The sequence below is a fragment of the Saccopteryx leptura genome, chromosome 2, assembly GCF_036850995.1.
Source record: "Saccopteryx leptura isolate mSacLep1 chromosome 2, mSacLep1_pri_phased_curated, whole genome shotgun sequence".
In the NCBI taxonomy this organism is placed as follows: domain Eukaryota; kingdom Metazoa; phylum Chordata; class Mammalia; order Chiroptera; family Emballonuridae; genus Saccopteryx; species Saccopteryx leptura.
The window spans coordinates 63,407,610-63,433,041 of NC_089504.1; the positions used below are offsets into that span (position 1 = coordinate 63,407,610).

The following is a 25,432-nucleotide window of genomic DNA, read 5'->3' on the forward strand; positions in this document are numbered from 1 at the left end:
TCTAAGACTTCACTGTGGCATATCTGAATTGCTAGCATCACCATTCTTATGATTTAGGGCCATTATTATGTAAAATAAAAGGTACTTGAACACAAGCACTGTAATACTGTAACAGTAGGTCTCCTAATGGAGATGGCTACTAAGTGACCAATGGTCAGGGAGTATATACAGTGTGGATACCCTGGACAAAGGGATGACTCATATCCTGGGTGGGAAAGAGCAGGATGCTGAGAGGTTTCAACACACTACCCAGAATGGCATGCAACTTAAAACTTAAAAATTGTCCCACCCTGGCCAGTTGCCTCAGCGGTAGAGCATGGGCCCAGTGTGTGGAAGTCCTGGGTTCAATTCCCAGTCAGGGCACATAGGAGAAGTACCCATCTGCTTCTCCACTCTTTCCCCTCTCCTTCCTCTCTGTCTCTCTCTTCCCTTCCCACAGCCAAGGCTCCATTGGAGCAAAGTTGGCCCAGGCACTGAGGATGGTTCCATGGCCTCTTCCTCAGGTGCTGAGGATGGCTCCGGTTGTAGCACAGCAACGACCAGATGGGCAGAGCATCATCCCCTAGTGGGCATGCTGGGTGGATCCCAGTCAGGCGCATGCAGAAGTCTGTCTGTCTGCCTCCCTGCTTCTCACTTCAGAAGAATACAAAAAAAAAAAAAAAAACTCTTAAAAATTGTTTATGAAAATTTTCATTTAATATTTTCAGACTTCCATTGACCATAGGTAACTGAAACGGCAGAATTCAAAACTGTGGATAAGGAGAGACTACTGTAATCTTGGTACATGTTTCTTATTTGTTTTTCAGAACTATAGTATATATTTTCCTAGTGTTTGGATAAAAGCAACAACAATAATAGCTAATAGATGCTGAACACTTACAATGTGCTACTCACTACTCTAAGCACTCTGTGTTATTTAGTCAAGCGACAGATATTAGTGAGAGGGAAATAAATTTGAGTTCAAAGAAGGAGTAACATTTCCACTTTAAATGTTCCATGTGAACATAGGTTGGCTATGCAGATGGTCAGAGGGCTGTACAAAAACAGAGCCAATAATATGACTTCACAAGAGAGACACTAAATATAGCCACCCCTATTTTTTAATATAGTACCTTAGTATATTTCAGAACTATGGACCCTAGACCATTCCTTTACCTGCCACACACTTCTGGGGCAGTTGCTGCATTGCATTTTTCATGAAGTGCATCCACTTCTTAGAAAACTTGATAAAGCATACATGCTGATAAGAATTATCCCTTTTTCTTTTCAATAGTGAATAGTTCCCTTTCTGCCGCCTTTCCTAGAAGATAGAAATCCTCAGGGAAAGGTTCCAGTGAAGAGTATAAATCCTTGACTTCTTAAGGCAGATTTAGGTGCCAACAAATCCCTAGGGTCAGACTTAGCTCTCAAATCTGAGTTTGTGGGTGTCCAAGCAGAAGACAGACTTGAGCAGGTTAGTTCACTGAAAGAAGAGGACTAGAGTTGAGCAGCAAAGTCCAGGTAGCAACCAGAAATGGTGTCAGGAAAGTGGTGTTAGAGCAGCCTTGAAACTTAGGTAGGAAAACTAGGTCAAGACACCACGGAAGCAGTTGTAACTTCTGAAGAATCAATGCCTGCTATCAAAGCAGCGTTAATGGTTCCAGTCATGGCCAGGGCACCTGAACAGAGTAGATCATTCTTTGACAATACTGAGCAAGATACTATAAAAGCCAGTGTTCAAAACAGTGCTCTTGGTCCCTGGAATGATTCAATTCCACAATATCCTCTTTATTCAGTGCCTGCAATGTGTTCTCTTATTACTGTTACTAATAAAACATAATAAGTAATATCCAAGCTAATTCAGTAATGTCCTTCACTTTAGAATTTACACTGTTCTTAACATTTATTTTCAGTGCTCATACAAGTATAACAAATAAACTTTCACTGTGACTATAAATATCCTGGAAATACCCATTTTCTTTTTTCTTTATTCTTCAAATGGAAGAGACATAATTACTTATTTCTCTCTTTCCTTGGAAGGTAATTCAGTTGAAGCAGAAAATCAGAACTTTGGGCCCAGACATTTGGCCCATCACTTCCTAATCACAAAAGGTTTTAGCTTTTCATTCCAGAAATTCTATCCTAAATCCTGTCTTCTTTTTTTTTTTTTTATTCAGTGAGAGGAGGGGAGGCAGAGACAGACTCCTGCATGTGCCCTGACCCAGATCCATTTGGCAAGCCCCCTTGTGAGTGATGTTCTACCCATCTGGGGCGTTGCTTCGTTGCTCAGCAACCGAATTCTTCTTGGCGCCTGAGGTGGCGGCCATAGAGCCATCATTAGCGCCCGGGCCCAACTCGCTCCAATGGAGCCATGGCTGCAGGAGGGGAAGAGAGAGAGACAGAGGAACAAAGAGAAGTGAGAGGGGGAGGGGTGGAGAAACAGATGGTTGCTTCTCCTGTGTGCCCTGACCAGCAATCAAACCCGGGACAACCACATGCCAGGCCGACCAGACAGAAACATGTATTCTCTGTATTGTCACCCATGTGTTTCCTAAAACCTGCTTTTGGTAGACATCAAGGATGATCAACCTTTCCTTCTCATACCCCATTTTAGTGCCTGCAATACAACATAAAATGAGGGAGAGGAGAAATAATAGTATAAAGACCTCATGACTTAGCCCAATGAAAATGAAGCTATGATCACCTGGCTTTACTACTTTCCTCTCCTACTCAGGAATTGTTTTTACTCACCCACAAAAATATTTTTACAGCAAATAATTGTACATATTGTAAAACTGAATAATTCAGCTTAATCTTGCGTGAAAACTAACATGAATACAAAGGAATATGAGGATGTGGAAAACGAAAGTGCCAAATTAAGCAGCTTGCAAACATAAAGTCATTAACATTAGCAACACACAGACAAACATGCCCTGTGCTGGCTGGGAGTAGCAATTTTAGTTTTCTTCAGTTGGGAGCTTATAAGATCTCACTCTTAAAGTATGTGTGGTGCCATTATAACAATGGTGGAAAGACAAGCTAATATCTACCTCTAGGTTTTACGTAGTGAGAAACAAATATATTACAGGGAAACTCCTTTTTTCTTCTTCGCTATTTTATTTAGTTTTATTATCTTTGTAATTATTTAATTATAAGTACCAGAGTAGCATTATTCTCCTTATCCCTGTAAATATATAGCCTTTCAGCCACATCATTAAAATGTCTTGTGGACAGATTTCTATCACATTGTTTTCAGATAAAACTTTTGCTCCAATTTTTAAAGTATTTTTTTTTAATTTTAGTTTTATTGAAGTGTATAGACATATAAAGTTGTAAGATATTTAAAGTATGCATTGTGGTGATTTAACATACAAATCTATTGTGAAAAGAGTCCCTTCCCATTTGGTTAATTAGGGGCAATTCTTACTGTAACTGCTACCAGTCAAAATTCAGATCCTGTTTTTTCTAGAAGTTACATTCCCAAATGTTATGATCCAGAGCAATGGTTTTCAGAGTATGGTCCTTGATCAGCAGCGCCCAGCGACCCCTGAGAATTTGTTAGAAACACCTGGCAGAATTCAAATTCTTGGAACTCACTCAACCTACTAAATCAGAAATTCTGGGGGAGAGGACCAGTGATCTGCACTTTCACGGGCTTTCCAGGTGAGTTAATAATGCACACTAAAGGACTGGCTCAGGGTCAGGGGCTAAACCTGTAGGTTAAACTATCAGTTTCTACAAAAGAGAAAAATGAGGCTTGCTCCTGATCTCTGATTCTTCCATCCAACCTATGCAAACCAATCTGTGGATGAACCGCAGATGTAAGAGACGTTACATGAAGAATAAAGGATTCTGACCAGTTCAAGGCAACATCAGAAGATGACACAAAGGTTGTTGCCAAATGTTTCTTTTTAAATTGCTTCTGTAACCCCACTCTCTGTCTCTTCCTGTCCACCACCCACTTTAAACTGTTCTCTTTTTCACCACTGGTAAATTCCAAGCAAAGTAGAGGTTTCGAAGGGAATGCAAGTAATAACTATTGCATTCTTTATAATGCTCAATGACCTTTTACGGACAGTTATATAGATTATGTTATTTGATCCTCACACTTCTCCTATAAAATTTAACCTATTGGGAAATTTGTGTGCCAATTTAGAACAGTCTAATAAAGTCCCGAAATTAACAACCACTTTTTGAGAGTAGATTATATGAGGCACTTTTATAAAAATTATTTCTAACCCCTCAGCTCTGCAAGTTGTCCCAAGATAGCAAATATACTTAAGAATGTAGAAAATGTATTAAAATATATACTATAAAATTACATTAAAATGAAATATTAACTATTTCACAAAGTATGTTAAATCCTGTATAAATTTAATATGCTGCTATTTATTACAAAAGGTGATGCTATTCTAAGAGAAAAGCCTTCATTTCCCAGTAATGAGGGTGAGGGAAAGGGAATATATGATATATGACTTCAAAAATTCCTGCTATAAAAAAAATCTTTATTTTCCTTCTATAATTCCCTATAATATATGAATATAACACTTATTTCTTTCCCTGAAATATCCAAGGTTACATTCAAAATTGGGATAATTCAGCAGCTCTAAAACATAATAATTATTTTACAACCCAATAGAAGTGGAATCAATAAAATTCCCTCAATCTTGCAGATTTCCTTGTTCCAACTGTACTATCTCCTCACTTGATAGGTGGTTTCTGTAGCACTTCAGCGTCTCAACCACTCCAGCCTCTATGATGTGTTCATAGCTAAGGCCATTAGCAAAGGTCATGTTACAGTGAATGTGCAGTACAGTTTCAAGTTGGGGGGGAACCATAATTTTTGTGATTAACTCATGGGACAGATCTTCTCCCAGAGAGCATTCTTTGTTAGTAAACGGACTCTCGGCCAGAACCAGCCACTGGCCCAGGCTGTCCACGATATTGCAGACTAATGACAGACTTATCTGCTTCATTAGTTCATTCTGAGAGCTGACGAGAAATCTACACAGGTATTAAGCCTTAAAAGTGGCATTCATACCTTGATCCACTGGCTATGATGATGATTAGATAAATCACCTAAATTACAGGCTGGCCATGGCAGTATCTAGCTGGGGTGCAGAACTTCTGAACAAAAGGGCAGAAAATAAAAGTCAGCCATCGTTTAGAATTGCTCATCCCTGTCCAGCCTTCCTATTAGATCACAAAATTGCTCTCAGATGAGCTGAGCGGCAGGTTTGGGGAGCCCTGGGATTTCCTAATAAATTAGTAAACACCTCACTTTTAAAGTAGCCTTCAGTATGGCCTCCAGTGATAGTTGGCTGCTATAGCCAAGGGCACTATTTTCTTCCGCAGAAATAAAAGTCTTTTCAGGTCATCTTTTCCAATCAAACTCTGTCCTTTTGACTGAAACGTTTGTTTAAATGAAGGAAACCAACAAGTTAGCAGACTTGTCAGAACTACCATCTTCCCTGTTCATTATAATGCTCTGCAAACTATCCCTCTCTTGGAATCTTACAAATCGTTGCCTACTGCCCACTAAAAATGTCCATTTCAAAACCATGACTTCTTCAAAACATGAGTCCTCAATTGTAGCTTCTAAAAAATAATGGTGTTCTTTGCTAAACTACTTATGATCCTATGCCCATATGTACTGAACAGGTCTCCATCAAAATATTTTTATTATAAGTCAATTTACTAGCACTTAAAAGTCTAAGTGCTTGACAATCATTAAACAAATATTTTCTCAATTTTATATAACAGAATGTAAAGGGAATGATTCCAAGTCCTTTTGCCATTTAGCCAAGTCTTAATCTTTGTCAAATTGCCTTAACACTTCAGATTTTACATTTAACTAATTGATAAACAGTTTCCTTTTACTTTGGCATTTTGCACTGTTTGGCTTCTTTCCACAGATCTTTAGCTCAGGTTTGAAACTGGTGTGAACATGTGCTCTTGGCAAGTGAATTTTTAGAACTTTAAAAGGAAGAAGGAAGGCTTGAAATTTTTGTTCTTTATTTCTCTCTGTCTTGTTCTGTTCTGAGTTTAGTGCCTACTCAGCAAAACAGAAAGCATAATCGACAATCAGTTGTTTGTTTTTTTGTTTTTGTTTTTTAAAGCATGAACAAAGAAAGTAAAATAGAACAGGAGGAAAGCAGGAATAAAGAAGGAAGCAGGAAAGATAATCTTTCAGTTATAAGCTAACTTGAGAAGTAAAATTCTGGGAATAAAGTTAAGGAAAACAGCCATCTGCCTGTTTCAAATGTTCCCATAGTTGCAGAAAATTCAAATTGATCAGAAGATGCTCTGTTGACACTGTGGCAGCGAGGCACCTTGCCCACTGTGGCAGCTCGCCTGCATTAGCTGCGGCTCAGAGCGAAGAGCTCTAACTCTTTCTGAAGATCCAATGTACAAACAGACTCACAGACACAGCAGACTGGTGGTTCTTGAGAGTAGGGGGTGATTGAGTGTGGGAGTGTGGGAGGGACTGGGAGACAGGGGGAAGGGATTCAGGAGCACAAACTGGTAGTTACGAAATAGTCATGGGCATGTAAAGTACAGCCTAGGGAATATAGTCATTAATATTATAATAACTGTGTATGGTGCCAGGTGGGTACTGGAAATATCAAGGGAACACCTTGTAAAGTGTATGACTGTCTAACCACCATGCTATTTTGTATACCTGAAAGCAATACAAAATAATATTGGAAGTAAACTGTAATTAAAAAATAAATATAAACATTTAAAAAATGTATCATGAACAGAAAGAGAAATTGTTTGGAATGACAAAGCCATTTCAAACTAAATCTCTTAAAAACTTTAAAAACACTACCAGACATACAAAAATATACAGCAAGACAAATGTGACTCCTAAACTTTGAAATGAGCCATACGGATGTTTGCTACATACAGCCAAGGTACTAACATTTTGATAGAGAGCTATCATCGCTTCCCAAAAAACTTACTTCCAAGAGACTTAAAGGAACAAAACTAGGCCATCACCAGAAAACATGTTAAATGTTAAGCCATTTTGCCATTGACTCTGGTTAGCTTTGACTCTTAACTGTTGTACTCCAAGTCTTTAGTAAAATCATGGATTAATGGACTAAAGAACTAGAGATTACTATGTCGGCATTTTAAAATGATTGCTAATTTAACATGCTAAAATAAATGTTCAGATATCAAATATTTGGCAAATCAAACAGGCATATGAACAAACAAATGCTACTCATGCTTTTTCATGTGTGTCTCTAATAAAATATTTATGTGTACTGAAAACATTGTACATTGGTATATTTTATGTGTATATATACACTTGTACCCAAAACCTCTGTAAGATTTGGTCAGCCCTTCAAATGAGTTTTAATCTCATGTCCTGGGGTCTCAAAAAGCAGAGGCTGTGTTGTCTCCAAGAGTAAGTAGTCAAAGCCACTGATGAAGGGCCACTGTCACTGTGACAACATGAAGGATATCTTTGTGACAACCTTTCCTGAAATACCGAATCTGCTTAATGCCTTTTCCCTATATTTGGATCAACTGAGAATTGCTGAGTTTAGAAAGTTATATAACCATTTCTTTCTCCTATTCTACTGTTATGCATCAGTAAATTCTTAATTTTTTATGGCTTATTAGTATTTTGAAAAAAGAAAAAGAGTCTGCTGCCAAAACCTGGCTCTGGAATCAGATGGGGGAGGGAGTGGGATTTGCAATCCACAGAAAATAGAAGATTCGCATTATCTGAAATGTGGAGCTGGTGGGATTTGCTTTTATATTCATAGTATGACAGTAAGATATTTCCATATGTGAGGATTCTGATCAATTATGTCTGCAGAAGTACATAGTCATTGTGAGAGTGGAAAATGCACAAAAATTTAGGTTAAGAAAGCAAATGAAAAGAAAAACTTTCTTATTGCATATTTATCCCTTCTTATTTTGCACTAAACACATGAAGATGTCCAGATAAAGAGTCGCCTATTATTCAAACCCAAGCAGAAGGAAGCTGGTCTGGCAGTGCCATTCCATCACCCTCAACCCCAATGGTTGACAAATAATGAACATTCTTACAAGTGGTTTACTGGTGTGATATTTTTCCTAGAAACCTGGGGGCTTCCTTTTAAGATACAAAGACAATGACTGTTCCATTAAGAAATCCACAGGGAGCCTGTTACCTGCTTAAGGGGGAAGCATTTCCTTTGAGTTTGTATCAGTTAATAAAATTAAGATACTTGGGGAGGTTGGGTGCACTGAACTTTTGGCAAAAGTCCAGAACTAAAAGAGCTAATGTATTACTTCATTTGTTTCTTAATGAGAAAAAAACTGTCTGCTGCCAAACCCAGATCAGAATTCAGATGGGAAAATGGGGAGGGAAATAATTTGCAGTCCATAAAGTGAAATATAGACAGACGATTTAAGAGAATTTTTCTCATGTGAGTATGCCCTTTCACCTGAGTGAAGGGTCCGGAGAAATTTAGTTGATGTGTTTGGGTCTGCCTTTGCTGTCATTACCTGGATAGAGGTCAGGCCCAGGCCCTGGGGAGCAGCCCACTGCCCCATCTGCAGCAGCATCTCGCGGGGAAGTGGCCGGCTGCAGAGGCTGCACGGTGAGGCAATCCGTGAGTAGGTCAGGATGGATCTCTGTGCTGGACCGCAACTAAGAGAAGGAGAAAACAGAAGACAGATGGAAAAGGAGAGCTGTTCCTTGGAATACTTTCCTGGAATGGCATCGTTGACCTAAGGTTCAATGCAATTCAATCCACAAATATTTATTAAGAAACAACTATGGGTTAAGCACTGAGCTTAACAGAGTCAATAAAAGGGTCAGTTTTCCAATTCTAGTAACATTGGGCAGGTGCTACGGGGAAAAAAAATGTGACTAGAGGCAGATTTCAATTTAGTACTGATATTTTGACTTCTGAGAACCCAACTTCCTTTCATATTTCCTTTTATTTGCTCTATATCTTATCAGAACTTGTAGCGATAACAAAACAAGCCCAAGTATATTTAGTCCAGATTGGAAAGTGCTTTTAAAATACAGATACTAACATGAAAATATCTTGGAGATAAGAATTGTCCATTGAGCTTTGGTACCTATCGCTTTTACATGACAGGAAAATACACAAGTTAAATTTTCAAATACTTTGGAGCATGGTTAAAAGAAAACCAGTGTCATTAACGAAAACAGAACCCCAACAGTAAGTTCTTCTTTGGTCACTGGACAGAAGGCCTGGTTCAGAGAAGCTCTATTTAGGATGAAGCCCAAGACAGGAACCGGACTTCTCTAGTCCATGGGTTCCTGTAGTCTATGCAGCCTCAGCCAAAGTCATTTGCATGCTTAGAATCTACGATTCCTTCTCTGGACACTGACTTCATTTTGTCTTTCTTATTATCATCCACTTCCTGCAATGAACAGAAATCCCGTCTCAAAAAAGAAAAAAAAAATTAACCCTGCCCCAGAAATCTATACTAGAAAGTCAGAAATCCAAGGGAAGTGTGGAAGGATGATGAGGACTGCCAGCAGACACGCTTGGTGCCAGGATTCCATCTCAGAAGCTCTGTCCTAGACGACACTAGTCTTGCTGGTTCTGACAGAGTGAGGAAAGGAGACCAGGCCAAGATGCAGAAGCAGAAACAGGTGTTGTCAATGTTGTGCCAGGCATCCCCAAACTACGGCCTGCGGGCCGCATGCGGCCCCCTGAGGCCATTTATCCGCGCCTCCCCCCCCCCTCCCGCCGCACTTCCGGAAGGGGCACCTCTTTCATTGGTGGTCAGTGAGAGGAGCACTGTATGTGGTGGCCCTCCAATGGTCTGAGGAACAATGAACTGGCCCCCTGTGTAAAAAGTCTGGGGACCCCTGTAACTGTCCTCTGTACTGGAGAACATTGTTATTACAGTAAGTAACAAAATAAGTTCTTTATTTATTAAAGAATTATAAAAAGCCAAGTCATAACAATATTAGAATAAAATCTAAGTGAAAAGTTATCTCTTTGTGGAAAAGAATTTTTTAGTATAATTCTAATAGAAAAAAACACACTGCAAGATTTAGTTCCATAAAAATATTTATATTTTGCTTATATAACAACATAGCAATATATCTATTACAGATCTTGCAAATAGCTACCATATTGAGTGTTTAAAGGGAACACATAAATTGATATTGTCTTTACCAAGACAAAAATAAACCTTTAGATATAGAGATGGAATATATATATCCATGCAATAAATATTAGTTGTCAGACACTCTAGATCTCGGAGTGCTGTGTTAGGGAACAGATACTCTAGAGTGGAAGAGTGGTACAGAGAAGGAAGACGGTGAGTAGGGATGAAGGATGGCAAGTTTAGAGACAGGATCAGGGAAAACCACTTGGACATGGAACGTGTAAAAAGCTTTTAAACGTGAGAGGGTGAACCCTATAGTTATAAGGGGGAAGAACCTGTCTGCCTTGTGGTGTGCCTGGATCATCTGAGGAATAGTAAGGCTGGAATTGTGTGAGCCAGGGTCCTCCAGTTACAACAGTCTCGACATATGATGTTTCAAGTTTACGACGCTCACTCCCATAAAAACTTCAAAAAGTTGAGATGTGAGTGTTTTGGCTTATGCCGTTAGCATCGTACTGATGGACCACGTGGACGAACTAGTTTGGTTGAGGGTGGTGGAAGAATACACAGTAGTGTGTATGAGTGAGGGAGTTGGTGTCCCCCAGTACCACTTACCTATGCCATTCTGGACTGCTAAAAGCAAGTGATTTTTTTTGGCCCTTATCGTGGCTCCTAAACTAAAGTCAGAGTCTTCAAATGGTAGTGTTTCAAAAGAGAGGAAAGCCATCACGATGGATGTCACAGAGCTACAGGCATCACATGGAGAGGAGCTGTCTGCTGAGGACCTTGTTCAGCTAGAAAAGCAGCTGATTGAAGAGGAAGAGATAGAAACCCCAGAGCCCTAGAGATTTACTACCAAAGGTTTGGCAGAAGGTTTTTCCATGGTAGAGAATGGGTTGGCCAAATTTCAGGCTGAGCACGCCAGCAATGACAGATTCAGTGAGGTCTCCAAAGCTGGTATAGATGCCTTGCAATGCTATAGGCAGATTCTGGAAGAGCAGAAGTCATCAACCTTCCAGACTGGCCTGGAACAATTCTTTAAGAAGGTGGAGAGGCCTGCAACACATCCTGTACTGTCTATATCATTTGCTTCTTGAGATGAAACACCCATATAGAGGTAGAATCATCTCCTGCATGTTCCTTAGACAATCCTGGTTCACCTGACCCTGTATCTCCAGCCCCTTCTGCAGGTTCTCCTGCCTCTCCAGCTTCCTCCTCCCAATAAGTCACTCTCTCCCATCTTGCAATGCCCCTTCCAGTGTGCAAGCTAACCACAGGAATAAAGGTAAGGAATTTGTTTTTACACTCATTTTTGTCATTTTACTTTTTTGTTAATAACAGTATGGTATATTTATGTCCTTTTCCTTTTTCTGTGGCTTAGTTGTGTTTTTATGTTCTAGATTATGATTTTACAACTGTGTTAGATTAGGTAGGTGACTTAGGCTACAGTGTGTTTCGACTTACAACAAAATTTTGGTTACATCACTGTTATAGAAACAGAACTGTGTCATAACCCAAGGAACCCCTATAGAAGATGAAACCAGAGATGTAGGTGAGTAGAGGGAGTAAGCTTAGTGTCCCTCTTTCTCTCCCTGTCTGTCGTATTAGACAGCCAGGAAAGTGCCTTCCAGATAATTTAAAGCTCTTAATTATCTTTGGTCCAGCAATTAGTTAATGGTGAGGCGGGAGGCACAAAGCAGAATCTCCTAGGTGAGGACTGCATCACCATGACATTGTTGGCATAAATATAATGTTTTAAAAAGGCAAAACAGAGCCTGACTGATGGTGGCACAGTGGGTACAGCATTGACATTGGATGCTGAGGTTCCACATTCAAAAAAACCTCACAGTCACTAGTTTGAATGCAGGCTCATCAGGCTTGAGCAAAGGCTTGCCAGCTTGAATGCTGGGTCATCATCAGCACAGGATCATTGATATGTTCCTGGGGTTGCTGGCTTGAAGCCCAAGGTCACTAGCTTGAGCAAGGAGTCACTGGCTCAGCTTTAGCCACGCCCCCACCCCAGTCAAGGCACATATGAGAAGCAATCAATGAACAACTAAGGTGACACAACTATAAGGTGATGCTTCCCATCTCTTTCTCCTCTCTCTCTCCCCCTTCCTGTTTGTCTCTCTGACTCCCTCTCTCTCTCTCAAAAAAAAAGGTAAAACAATGATAATAAAAAAATTCAGCACACTTATGAAGAAATGCAATATTAACTTTTTATAACTTATCAGATTATTAAAACTTTTAAGGAAGTAGTGGTAGTTAAGGTAGTTAAGGTACAGTGAGAGAGGCATTCTTAAACATTGTGGGTAGAAGTGCACATTGGTATAAACTTTCTAAATGGTATCTGGCAATACTTTTTCAAACCCATAATTTAAACCATTTGATCTTAAAATTTGTCTTTAGGAAATAGCCACAAGAAAGGTGAAGGAAGATTTATACTTAACGTTCCAATGACATTATATCACTATTGATAGCAATATCAAAAATTACAAAATGTTACTTAAATGTCCATGATTAGGGCTTATAAATGATCTTATATCAATTTGATGGGATATTATGCAACCACTAAAATAATGCTCATGAGATAAAAGCAAAATATAAAACTATATATATAAAATAATAATTATATAAAAACACATAGACAAAATACTGTCAGAAAATGTAATTCAATATTAAAACTGATTTTTCCTAGCAGCAATATCATGAATTTATTTCCTCTGGTGTTTTGTTTTTTTTTAATCCTTTTCTGTTTTCAAATTTTCTACATTACAATGACTTGTTGGAGCTGGTTTGCACCGATCAAAGCACGTCAATTGTGTGCACCTTTTCCAAACTTTCCATGCAATGATATCAAACTGATAGCTTGAAATTGGTCATGGTAAGACTATATAGAGACCATTGAAACTAGCAAATGCTGCAAACTGGGGCTTTTTTTCTGTGGAGAGCTGGTTGTTAAATATTACCAGCACACCACCAACAGTGACTCTGACTCACACTCTGATCAGAAAACATACACACACACACACACACACACAAGACATCAAGTAAGTTACAATTCAGAGGGCAGTATTTCTTGAATCTTATAAAGCTTCTTAGGAGACAAACATATATCCAGATCTCAATTCAAGAATATGAAAATGAGGGATTCCAAGATGGTGATGGAGTAGATGGACGTTCTAACTGCCACCTCCCAGAACCAAATTGGATTACAACTTAATTTAAGAACAATCCCCTTGAAAAATCAACTTTGGACTAAATGAAGAGGAATCTATAACCAGGATCACAGAAGAAGCCACATTGAGACCAGGAGGAAGGGCGGAGATGCGGAAAGGGCTTCCTGCTCCCAGGAGCGAGAGGGAGTAGAGAGTCCAGAGGTCTCCAGATTTATTCCAGGGAGGCAAGGCTGGCACAATATTCACAAATCAATAAATGTGATTCATCACATAAGCAAAATGAAATACAAAAATCACATGATTATATCAATAGATGCAGAAAATGTATTTGATAAAATCCAGCACACATTTATGATCAAAACTCTGAGCAAAGTGGGAACACAGGGAACATATCTCAACGTAATAAAGGCCATCTATGACAAACCGACAACCAACATCAGACTCAATGGGCCAAAATTAAAAGCAATCTCGTTAAGGCCATGGCCGGTTGGCTCAGCGGTAGAGCTTTAGCCCAGTGTGTGGAAGTCCTGGGTTTGACTCCCAACCAAGGCACACAGGAGAGCACTCATCTGCTTCTCCACCCTTCTCCCTCTACTTTCTCTCTGTCTCTCTATCCCCATCCTGCAGCCAAGGCTCCACTGGAGCAAAGTTGGCCTGGGCACTGAGGATGGCTCCATGGCTTCTGCTTTAGGCACTAGATTGGCTCTGGTTGCAATGGGGCAATGCCCCAGATGGGCAGAGCATCGCCCCCTAGTCGGCTTCTGGGGTGGATCCCGGTCAGGCTTATGCAGAGTCTGTTTCTCTGTCTCCCTGCTTCTCATTTCAGAAAAAAAAAATAACTAAATAACTAAAAAAAAAAGCAATCCCCTTAAGGTCAGGAACAAGACAGAGGTGCCTCTTTTCACCACTCTTATTCAACATTGTTCTGGAAGTCCTAGCCACAGCAATCAGACAAGAAGAAGAAATAAAAGGCATCCAGATTGGAAAAGAAGTAAAACTGTTATTATTTGTTGATTACATGATACTATACATAGAAAACCCTAAAGTCTGTTTAAAATACTACTAGACCTGATAAATGAATTTGTCAAGGTTGCAGGATATAAAATTAATATTCAGAAATCAGTGGCCTTTTTATACACCTATGATAAACTGTCAGAAAGAAAAATTAGAGAAACAATCCCCTTCACTATTGCAACAACAATAACAAATATAATGTACCTAGGAATAAATTTAATCAAGGAGCTTAAAAGACTGTTCACGGGAAATTATAAGACATTGAAAAAAAGAAATCAAGGCAGTTACAAACAAGTAGAAGCATATACCATGTTCATGGATAGGAAGAATAAACATCATTAAAATGTCCATATTACCCATGCCTATCTATAGATTTAATGTAATTCCTATTAAAATACCACTGGCATACTTTATAGATCTAGAACAAATATTCCAAAAATTTACATGGAACAAAAAAGAACCCAAATAGCCTCAGCAATCTTGAAAATGAAGAACAAAGTGGGAGATATCTCACTTCCTGATATCACGTTTTACTGCAAGGCCATTGTAATCAAAACAGCTTAGTATTGACATAAGAACAGGCATACAGATAAATGGAACAGAACAGAGAACCCAGAAATAAACCTATGCTTTTATGGTCAATTGATATTTAACAAAGGAAGCAAGAGTATACAATGGAGTAAAGACAATCTCTTTTAGTAAAAGGTGTTTGGAAAATTGGACAGGGACATGCAAAAAAAATGAAACTAGACTACCAACTTACACCATTCACAAAAACAAACTCAAAATGGATAAAAAGACTTAAATATAAGTCAGAAACCCATAAAAATCTTGGAAGAAAATATAGGCAGTAAACTCTCCAATATCTCTCCTAGCAATATTTTTTTGCCAATATATCTCCATGAGCAAGTAAAATAAAGGACAAAATAAACAAATGGGACTGTATTAAACTAAAAAGCTTTGGCAGAGAAAAAGACACCAGTAATAAAAGAAAAAGACAATCCACCCAATGGGAGAACATATTCACCAGTACATCTGATGAGGGGTTAATAACCAAAATTTATAAAGAAGTTCTAAAACTTAACATGAGGAAGGTAAGCAAGCCAATTAAAAAAATGGGTAAAGAAACTGAATAGACACTCCTCCACAAAGGACATACAGATGGCCAATAGGCATATGAAATAATGTTCAACATCACTAGTCATCAGAGAAATGCAAATTAAAACCACAGTGAGATACCACCTCACACCTGTCAGAATGGCTCTCATTAACAAGTCAACACACAAGTGTTGGCAAGAGTGTAGAGAAAAGGGAAGCCTCCTGCACTGCTGATGGAAATGCAGACTTGTGTAGCCACTGTGGAAAACAGTATGGCATTTCCTCAAAAATTAAAAATGGAACTGCTTTATGATACATCTATCCCACTTCTAGGAATATGTCTGAAGAAACTCAAAACACTGATTCAAAAGAAGATACGCACCCCCATGTTTATTGCAGCTTTGTTTGCAATAGCCAAGATCTGAAAACATCCAAGTCTTCATCAGTGGATGAATGGATAAAAAAGTAGTGGTACATATACACAATGGAATACTACATGGCCATGAAAAAGAAGGAAATCTTACCTTTTGTGACAGCATAGATAGAGCTGGATATTATTATGTCAAGTGAAATAAGCCAGGGAGAGAAAGACATATATCATACGATCTCACTTATATGTGGAATGTAATAAGCAAGGTGAACTGAGGAACTAAATAGAGGCAGAGGTGGGGTAACAGGGAGCAGAGGAACAGCTGTCAGAGGGAAGGGGGATAAAGGGACAGGATCAGAGACGGTGAGGAGATTAGTGAGATTATATATACATAACACATAGATACAGATAACAGAATAGGAAATCCCAGAAGGAAGGAGTGGAGGAAGTCAGAGGAATGGGGGTAAAGGGGATATAATGGGGGGCACAGTGTTGGGGGTAAGGATGTTATATTGAGTAGGACACTTGAATCCACATTAACACAATAAATTTAAAAATTTAATAATAATAAAAAAAAGTATATGAAAATGACATAGTGACCCTAAGTAAAAGGGAAGAGCATTTAACACATGGAGTGAATGAGACATAATTATAATTTCCTCAGCTTTGCCACACTGGAAACTCTAGCCAAGACTGTCTGAGTTAATGCCTAACCCTCTCAGGGTCTTTGGAAAATATGTTTGTTATTTTGGTACTAACCTAACACATGCCGCATAAGAAAAACTGGAAAAAAATCAAGGCTAAGAATGAGTTCTGGTGATCACTTTTAATTTATCTTCCTTTGTTAAAATATGATCTGGGGCCCACATGGTCTACTAAGCATACACATGAATGTCCCTCTGCTTTCTATTACTGACTACTCTAGGGTTTTGCAGTTATCAGTACCGACGGGGTCTTTCCAAGGAATTTCATGGCCATGGTTACTCCTGGAGTCAAAGTCAGGCAACTCTTCCTTAGCTTCAACAAGTATTCATGTTGTCTAAGAGTGTGATTCCATATGACTCTGTGGTGAGAGTTAATTTAGTTTTCTCTGGGATTAGGCATGGGTCTAGAAATGGCTTCTTAAATTGCACAAGCCTTGAGGACCTTGTGCAAAATTTCCAAAGGAGGGACATATGCATAGAAACACAATAATACTATGTAAGATTACTATTCCTCTTTCCCTCCTTCCCAGACTAGATGACCAGGAAAGGGCCTTCCAAATCACTCTAGGCCCCTAAACACTCCAGGAACTATCTATTGGGTGAGGCAGGAGGCACACAGCAGAATTTTCTGAGAAGGATGTCCTTCAATAAAATGTCTTTATATTTGGAGTCAGAAATGCAAGTATTTATAGAAAACAAATTACATGATGTATATCAAACACATCTTAGCTTCTAGAAACATAAAAAAAAGTGAGAAGAAAAAATTTCTAATGGGAGATGGTCTCTAACTGTGGTTCTCAAACCTGGGACTGCATCAGAACCACATGCAGGCCCCACCAGAGCTACTGATGCCATGGATCTTGGGTGTGCTTCTAACAAGTTCTCAGGTCACAGTGATGCTATTAGTCTGGGGACCACACTTTCAGAACTACCAGTCTTTAAGAATCCTGATGAGGAGAGCTAGATTTTTTCTGGTTATGAAAAAAGAAAACAAATTATGAAAATAGGAAATTATAAAAACCCAATTGTCTTTAACACATGAACCTCATGTAACCATTTCTTATTATGCCGCTCTTCAGACCTCACAATAAATGAATACATTCAAATCGATTTGAATACAAATTCAAATCAATTTGAATACAAATTCAAATCAATTTGAATACAAATTAAAATCCATTTGGATAAATATTTTCTTTCATGGGGATAAAATGGGTTAAGTAATTCAATCCAGTTTAATATGTACTCTTTAGAGAGAGCAAAGGACTTGCTTTTTTATGGAACCTTTACTGCTCTTTACAGAAAGAGGTAAAATTTGAGCCCACTGATTACCTGGTTTAAAGGGTTGCTCTGTTGGATAACACCAGGGAGCTCTCTATTCCCTTTGTAATCTCTGTGGATGGCGTCCTGGAGTGGTTCACCTCAGCTGCCCTCACCATACTCCATCACTTTCAGAGTAGCACTGTCCATCCTTATCTTTCTCATCCATTCACTGAACAAAACTTTCTTGTGTCTCAGCCATATGCCTGGCACTGTTACAGGGGCTTCAAGTGTATGGGCAATCTAAACAAAGCTACTCATTGAGTTTATGTTCTAGAGGGAGTAAACAGTAACAAATTAGCTAAGTAAATTGTATAGAAGTTGGTAAGTGCTATGGAAAAAAAGAAAAAAGAGAGAGAAGGGTAGATGGAATCAGGAATGTTAGGGAGAATTGAGCCTTGTTGAGAAAAGATATTTGAACAAAGACTGGAAGGAATTGAGGAAATTAGCTAAATGTATATTAAGGGGAAGAGAATTCAGAAGGAGGTGACTACAAGGAGGCCAGTGTGGTTGCAGTGGGGGTGTGACCTAGAGACAGAGGAAATGAGGTCTGAAAGGTGGAGGGGGTTGGCGGATCATGCAGGACCCTGCAGCCTTCTAGCAGCACTTCGGCCTTGAGTCTCAGTGCAGTAGGAAAGTCCTCCTGGGAGGCTTCTCTCAGCCCTTACTACTGCCCTCAGCCATATAGGCACCACGCCTCCCTTTCTTTGAGAGCCCACATGAGCTGTGGAATACGGACAGATGGGGTTGTCATTTATGGTCAGCTGACTATAACGTTGATCTTCTATAACCTGGGAGGGCTTCATCCAGGAAGTAAAAGGTCTCAAGAGCCAAAACTCCATGGTTTCCCTGAAAAAAGAAATTCTTCCCCTGGACGGCAGCATTGGCTCCTGCCCCAGCTCCCTGCTCTGCAGATTTCTGACTTGCTGACCCCCACAGTCACAAGCCAATTTCTCTTCTTGAAATCAATTAATTTAAATCTCTTTCTCTCTTTCCCCTCCCCTCCTCCTGACTGATGCAGAATGCACTGTGAAAGCCATCACCACGTGATGAGTATTTCAAGTCAGGAAGGAACACCGGGCACAGCATTGGACTGATGTGCATAGTCACCGTGACACACTTTGAAAGCCTGCATTTCAATTCAAGTAATATATACAAAATCCCTATAGTGTGCTCAATACTGTGTCTCACAGCAAGCCACAGAGGTGCACACTGCTGTGATTTCCATTGCAGACATGATAAAGCTAGAACGACACAGCTAGCAAAGGTCAGGTTTGGATTCCAGTATGTCAAAATCCAAAGTCAGGCTCCTTGAACTTATATTATACTAGCTTAAGAAATAACCCACCCTCATATGCTCCTTTTCCTTAACACACCGCGTGCACACACACATCCCCTTTCCTCTTAGAGCATTTTCATATTTTAGCAGTAAGCTTATCAGCTGATCTTGGTCTTACTGGAATAAGAGCAAAGGGCCCCTAGGTTCTCGAGAAGACTTCCTAGCATATCTCCACTAATGTGTAGACCCTGACACCATGTCCTTTAGAGAAAGGGGTCTCGGTTGGAATAGAGATGGAGAAACAGAACAGACCACTGCTGTTTGGTTTTCACTGTCCCTCCCCTGGAGTTTTGTCAGCTGGTGTGGACTTAGGCCAATGGTATGACTACCTGCAGTGGAGAGAAAGAAAGCACAGCACGTGCTGTTCCTGAAGGCCCATGTGCACAGTGGCCCCAAGGCACTGGAAACGAGATGCTCTTGACACTAGGACATCCCTGACTGCAGCACCCCTCCCCAGGACAGGATACGCCACTTTATCTCTGGTCTTCTGATTCCCTGCTCTTCCCTTGGATCTTCTTTCTCTTCCCACTCTTGTCTCTGGAATGCTGAGCCAGACAGATGGCGTGGGACAAGACACCTCTCCAGGCTTCTTCAGGCTTCCCCGTGGGATGTGGGGTCAGGAAAGGCTGAGATGTGAATGAACTGAGAAAACAGACATGCAGCCAGGGCACTCTATGCAGATGGGAAGCCAAGGAGGGAATTGCAGGCAGGAATAAGCTGATGGGGTCAAAAACAGTTATCAGGAGACGGGCGAGCAAGGAGCAAAGGATATGGTATGGGTCTTGGGATCAGCAATAGCCAGAGGTCACATCCAGCATCCGACACAGGAAGATTGAGTGTTGATTTCATTCTAACAGCAATCCAATGGGAGGGCGTGAGTAGGAAAGCACTAGTTTGTCTTATATTGTGAAAGTATACCTCTGGTAATTTTGTGTGGAAAAAGGACGACAGGAGGGTCAAGAAGACTCATTTAGGAGTTACTTCCATAAACTGGATGACAGATGCCAAGGGCCTGAAAGAGAGGTAGTTAGAGGTGGTCAGTTTCTGTTGTGAAGGTGGAGCTGAATGAGGTGTGGAATCTGAGAAAAAGAGGGGAATAGAGGATAGCCCCCAGTTTGGACAAGAGGAACAGCAAAGAAGGAGGGAGGAGTAGGTGGGAGGTAAATCAGCAGGTTGCTTTGGGAAACGTTAAGTCTCAGATGATCCCAGGACATCTGTGGAGGGAACCTGCAGGCGGCTGGACTCAGAGGGCTGGGCCAGGGACAAGACAGAGCTGGGCCACTGAGAGCACCCTGTGGGCTATAATTCTCCTGCCCGCTCTCTTCCCTCACCAGTCCATCCTGGGATTGCAGAAAGACTCTCCTAAAATGGAGTTAATATTATGACATACCCAAGACACAAATACCCTCTCCTCTTGTTTGGCACACCAGTCCCAGAAGACTAAAAGGAGAAAAGCCTCCATGATGGGATTCCACCATATACCATGGACAGATAGTCCCCCAGGCCTTGACAAAAGCCCCTGCTCCCTCCAGGAGCACTGTCCCGCTGTGCTGTTTGCAAACACTTCACTAACGCTGTCCATCTCTCCTGCCCGGAATGGCTTCCCTCCTCCCAGGGTAACTCCTGCAAGAGCCAGTTTACAGTTCACCTCCTGAATGAAGCCTCTTCTGACCAGGCCAGCCCAAGATGGGTACAAGGAGAGCTGCAGAGTCTGTTTTCAACAATCCTTCAACTGGACATATGTGTTGGATTTTGTCTCCTGTTAGGAGTTTAGTCTGCATGACTGTGTTGTAAAGGCCACAAGGAGCTGTCTGACTGACTGCCTTTTACATGTTTAAAACCCTGAAGCACCTGACAGGATGGGACTAGCATCTGGGTAAATTGTTCAGTGCCAACTGGGCTTGTGAGAATGAGACACAATTCTTTATCTAAAGGAGGTTACAATCATTCGGGGGGTGCGGATGTGTCTAAAAAACACAATGAGGTCATGTCTGAATTACACTCCTAATGGAGAATTTTTAAAGATACAGATAATGGTAACTACAGCAGACAGGCTGCTGATGCTCTGCCCAGACCCTCTCTGATCCCTTTGATTAGCTCTGTGCCGCCCCCTGCCCAACCTTGGCATGCCTATGCCCCAGCTCTGTGTACTTTACAGCCAACAGCTAGGTGTTGGCTCTAAACTACCCCCTACCTCAACACACACACACACACACACACACACACACACACACACACATGACAAACTGGTGCCCCTTTGCCTTGAAGTGCAACAATCTGTGATTTTCAACCTTTTTTTTTCATGGCACAAACACACACTAATTACTAAGGTCAGTGCCCTTGACTAAATACAACCATTTTCATCTCATGGCACAAATAAATTAGTTACTAAGGAAGAAGAGGTCAGGGCCCCTTTTTCTTTAGTAATTAGTTTATGAGTGCATGAAAAACAAAGGTTGAAAATCACTTCTGCTGCGATGCTCCAGTGGGATCCCCCTGCCTAACTTCTTCCCCTTCCCTCATGCCTTTATTGGACTTTCCTGGGAGCACTTTCTTACTAACTCATGCACATCTGAATCTGTGGTTCACAGCTTGCTCCCAGGAGCCCCCAACTTAGTAAACATCCCACAGTTTGTTTGATTGGATTCAGGAACCCAGACAGCCAATCAGTAGCACTCAAAGGATGCGCAGATGCATACCACCCCCTTCTCTTCAGTACCCGATGTGCCCACGTACCAGGGGCACGGTAACTGGGTGTTTAATGAGGATGGGGTATTTTGAGTTATCATGGATAATGCTAAAAGCATAATTGTGGGAGCTAAATTAAAAACAAAACCATAATTTACAAGAATAATCAGCACTCAAAGGGGCTTCAGATTATCACTGGGGCCAAACCTTTAGCTTACGCACACCTTTCCAGCATGTGGATCTCACACTTGACTGGATTCCCTGGGCAACTTCCTCACCTTGGCAGTTAGCTTCAATTTTATCCAGTTACAATTGTCAGGAGGTTTGTTTATTGTTGTTTGCTTGTTTGTTTGTTTGTTTGTTTGCATACAGAGTCCTGATCCAGCTCTCATTTGACTATTCACAAACCTGCAGTAAGGCTTATGGATATATAGGAAAAAATGAGACAGCTCTGAGTCTGTCTCAGAAACCAATTTGTGAGTCTTTGAGCGCAATGATCCCAATCTTCAATGACCCATTTTAGGGCTTAATTTTTATCCAGGTGCAAGTAAACAGATTGGTTTCTTAGCTTCTGTACAATCTCCTGTTTTGAAATATTAGTTCCAAATGATAGTTTTTCAATGTTAATAATGAAATCACCCATCAAGTCTTGACAAGTTTCCTGCATTTGGAAATCTGAGCTTCTTCCCTAACAATGCAGGGATTTTTCCTAATATACATAAACAAGGCACTGTCGATTGTGATTTTTATTTGTTTTTTGTTCAAGACTATTCTGTTAATGTTTATAAGCTCTTGAAACAAGAGACAGAAATTCTACCCTCGTCATTTTCTCATTTCAGATATGACTGAATAATCGTCCAAGATTAAGTGAGTCAAGTGGAAATAATTAGGAAAGGGAAAGGGGCCCAGATTCTTCAATTTTCAGTTTTATTACACTTTACTCCAAGAGCAAAGGCATTCTGTTAGTCTGAAGTGTGACCTGCTTCCAAAGAAAACGAGGGACAATCAAAAGCCTTTTGTTTTCCCTTTCTCCAATGAGCACTGTCTATCTGGCTGTACATGTTTATGTATTACCTTGTAGGGATTCCTTTGTTCTCCAGAAATCAAATGCCACCAAAACACATGTCTGGAGAAACAGCCAGAAGGAAAGATGAGTAGGGTTTTCTTCCAGAGAGTTAAGGTTTAGTATCAGAACATTCTCCTCGAGCGTTCTCTATGACACTTGGAGCCATGTGGATTCTCAGGAAATTCACTCATTGCCAAAAGGCATAAAATAATTACAGTGAATTAACCTATTATATTGATTACAATTAATTTCCAGTTGAATCTAAGAATTCTCCCTCTAGGAGATTCTTTAGCACTGACATTTATGAAGTGGTGCTGGCATGTCATAGGTAATTGATTTCCAACAATCTGCTATCAAATTCATTTCCTTTGTGAATGACTGATTTGCAAAGATGAACAAAAAAACAGTGAGAGTGAAAAAGAGCACTGGAGAGACCTCTTTAGGAATATGAGGTACTGTCCAATGAGGCACCCTGACCTTGTATACAGGGGATACCTATGGCCAGCAGTGACTCCATAGGCCAAAACGTTTATCCAGAAATGATTAATAAACATAACAAAATAATTGAATCAGTGCATATGCTGGGGTGTATCTAAAAAAACCAGTGCTATTATAGATACTATAAAACTAGTGCTTATTTAGTTAAAAAGGGTGATTGATGTGAAATGTTCAAGGAAACAGAATTCCAAAGTAAAAAGGAACTGGAGTCCAATAATCTTATGTGCCAGCTCAACAGCAGTGCCATCCCGTAGAACTGTCTTCAGTGAAGGAAAAGTGCTGTGCTGTACTGACTGGTAGCCACCAGTCCCATGTGAATCGTGTGCACCTGAAATGTGAGTGGTGCAACTGAGGAACGAGATTTTATTTTAGTTTAGTTTTATCTAATTTTAATTAACTTAAATTTAAATGTATGGTATTGAACTGCACAACACTATCACATAATGTGGTGTCAGCTCAGTCTCTGTCTAAATCCCTTCAATGACAATGAATTCACTCCCTTACAACTAACTCAATTCCCTCCATCGCTAATAGGTCTAATCATTAGAAATTTTGCTTCAAGTTGAATTATAACCTGCCACCCCATAATTTACACCCACTGGGGTTTATTTCTCCCCTCTTCTTCTAGACCACATATAATAACTTTGCTGACACTATACTTTATAGTTCTTTTAATATTTGAGAAGCCTCAAAATGCTGTACTATTATAGAATTTCAGCCTGACCAGGCGGTGGCGCAGTGGATAGAGCGTCGGACTGGGATGCGGAAGGACCCAGGTTCGAGACCCCGAGGTTACCAGCTTGAGCACGGGCTCATCTGGTTTGAGCAAAAGCTCACCAGCTTGGACCCAAGGTCACTGGCTCCAGCAAAGGGTTACTCGCTCTCCTGAAGGCCCATGGTCAAGGCACATATGAGAAAGCAATCAATGAACAACTAAGGTGTCACAACGCACAACGAAAAACTGATGATTGATGCTTCTCATCTCTCTCCTTTCCTGTCTGTCTGTCCCTATCTATCCCTCTCTCTCTCTCTGTGTCTCTGTAAAAAAAATAATAATAATAATAAATAGAATTTCAGCCCTGAAGGAGGCCATGGTTTAGTTTCTCTGTCGGCCCTCCTGTAGCAGTTTTTTCTCTATAGGTTGAACATCTTTAGTTTTTTGTATATAAGAGGATATTTAAATAGAAGGAGCTTGGGTCTTTTAGGGTGACAAACTATGGTTCAACTACTGTGTGATCTTGGGAGGTATATTCACTTGCCTGAATCTAGTTTCCTTCTGTAAAATGATGATGTCATTGAATTATCTTGGTCACTTTTGAGAATGAGATAAGATTCAGAAAGCAATTGGCACACAGAAGTCACTAAAGTGTCAGTCCCTTTTCTTACATGTAGCATGTTACTCCATTCACCACCCCAATTACTCTTTTTTTTTTTTTTTTTTTTTTTACGATTTTTATTTATTGATTTTAGAGAGGAGAAAAAGAGTGAGAAAAAAGGGAGAGGAGCGGGAAGCATCAACTCATAGTTGCTTCTCATATGTGCTTTGACCGGGCAAACCAGGCTTCAAACAGGTGACCTCAGCGCTCCAGATCAACACTCCATCCACTGTGCCAGCACAGGCCAGGGCTGTTTTCTCTCTTTTTTTTTTTTTGTATTTTTCTGAAGCTAGAAACGGGGAGAGACAGTCAGACAGACTCCTGCATGCACCGGACCGGGATCCACCCGGTACGCCCACCAGGGGGCGACGCTCTGCCCACCAGGGGTCGATGCTCTGCCCCTCTGGGGCATCGCTCTGCCGCAACCAGAGCCACTCTAGTGCCTGGGGTAGAGGCCAAGGAGCCATCCCCAGCGCCCAGGCCATCTTTGCTCCAATGGAGCCTCGGCTGCGGGAGGGGAAGAGAGAGACCGGGAGGAAGGAGAGGGGCAGGAGTGGAGAGGCAGATGGGCGCTTCTCCTGTGTGCCCTGGCCGGGAATCGAACCCGGGACTTCTGCACGCCAGGCCGACGCTCTACCACTGAGCCAACTGGCCAGGGCCCCAATTACTCTTAACATTGGACCTCAATGGTTAATGTGCAAATGATAGA

At 40.6% G+C, this 25,432-nt stretch overlaps 1 protein-coding gene across 3 annotated transcripts in view; it reads right to left on the reverse strand.

Annotated features, from left to right (window-relative positions):
• Positions 1 to 25,432, reverse strand: part of GLIS3 (GLIS family zinc finger 3) — a 521,995-nt gene that overhangs the window by 73,373 nt on the left and 423,190 nt on the right. For all 3 annotated transcript variants that reach the window (XM_066368078.1, XM_066368077.1, XM_066368079.1), the window contains one exon: positions 8,485 to 8,629. In XM_066368078.1, coding sequence (XP_066224175.1) covers positions 8,485 to 8,629 — 145 coding nt within the window. The remainder of the gene's footprint in view (positions 1 to 8,484; positions 8,630 to 25,432) is intronic.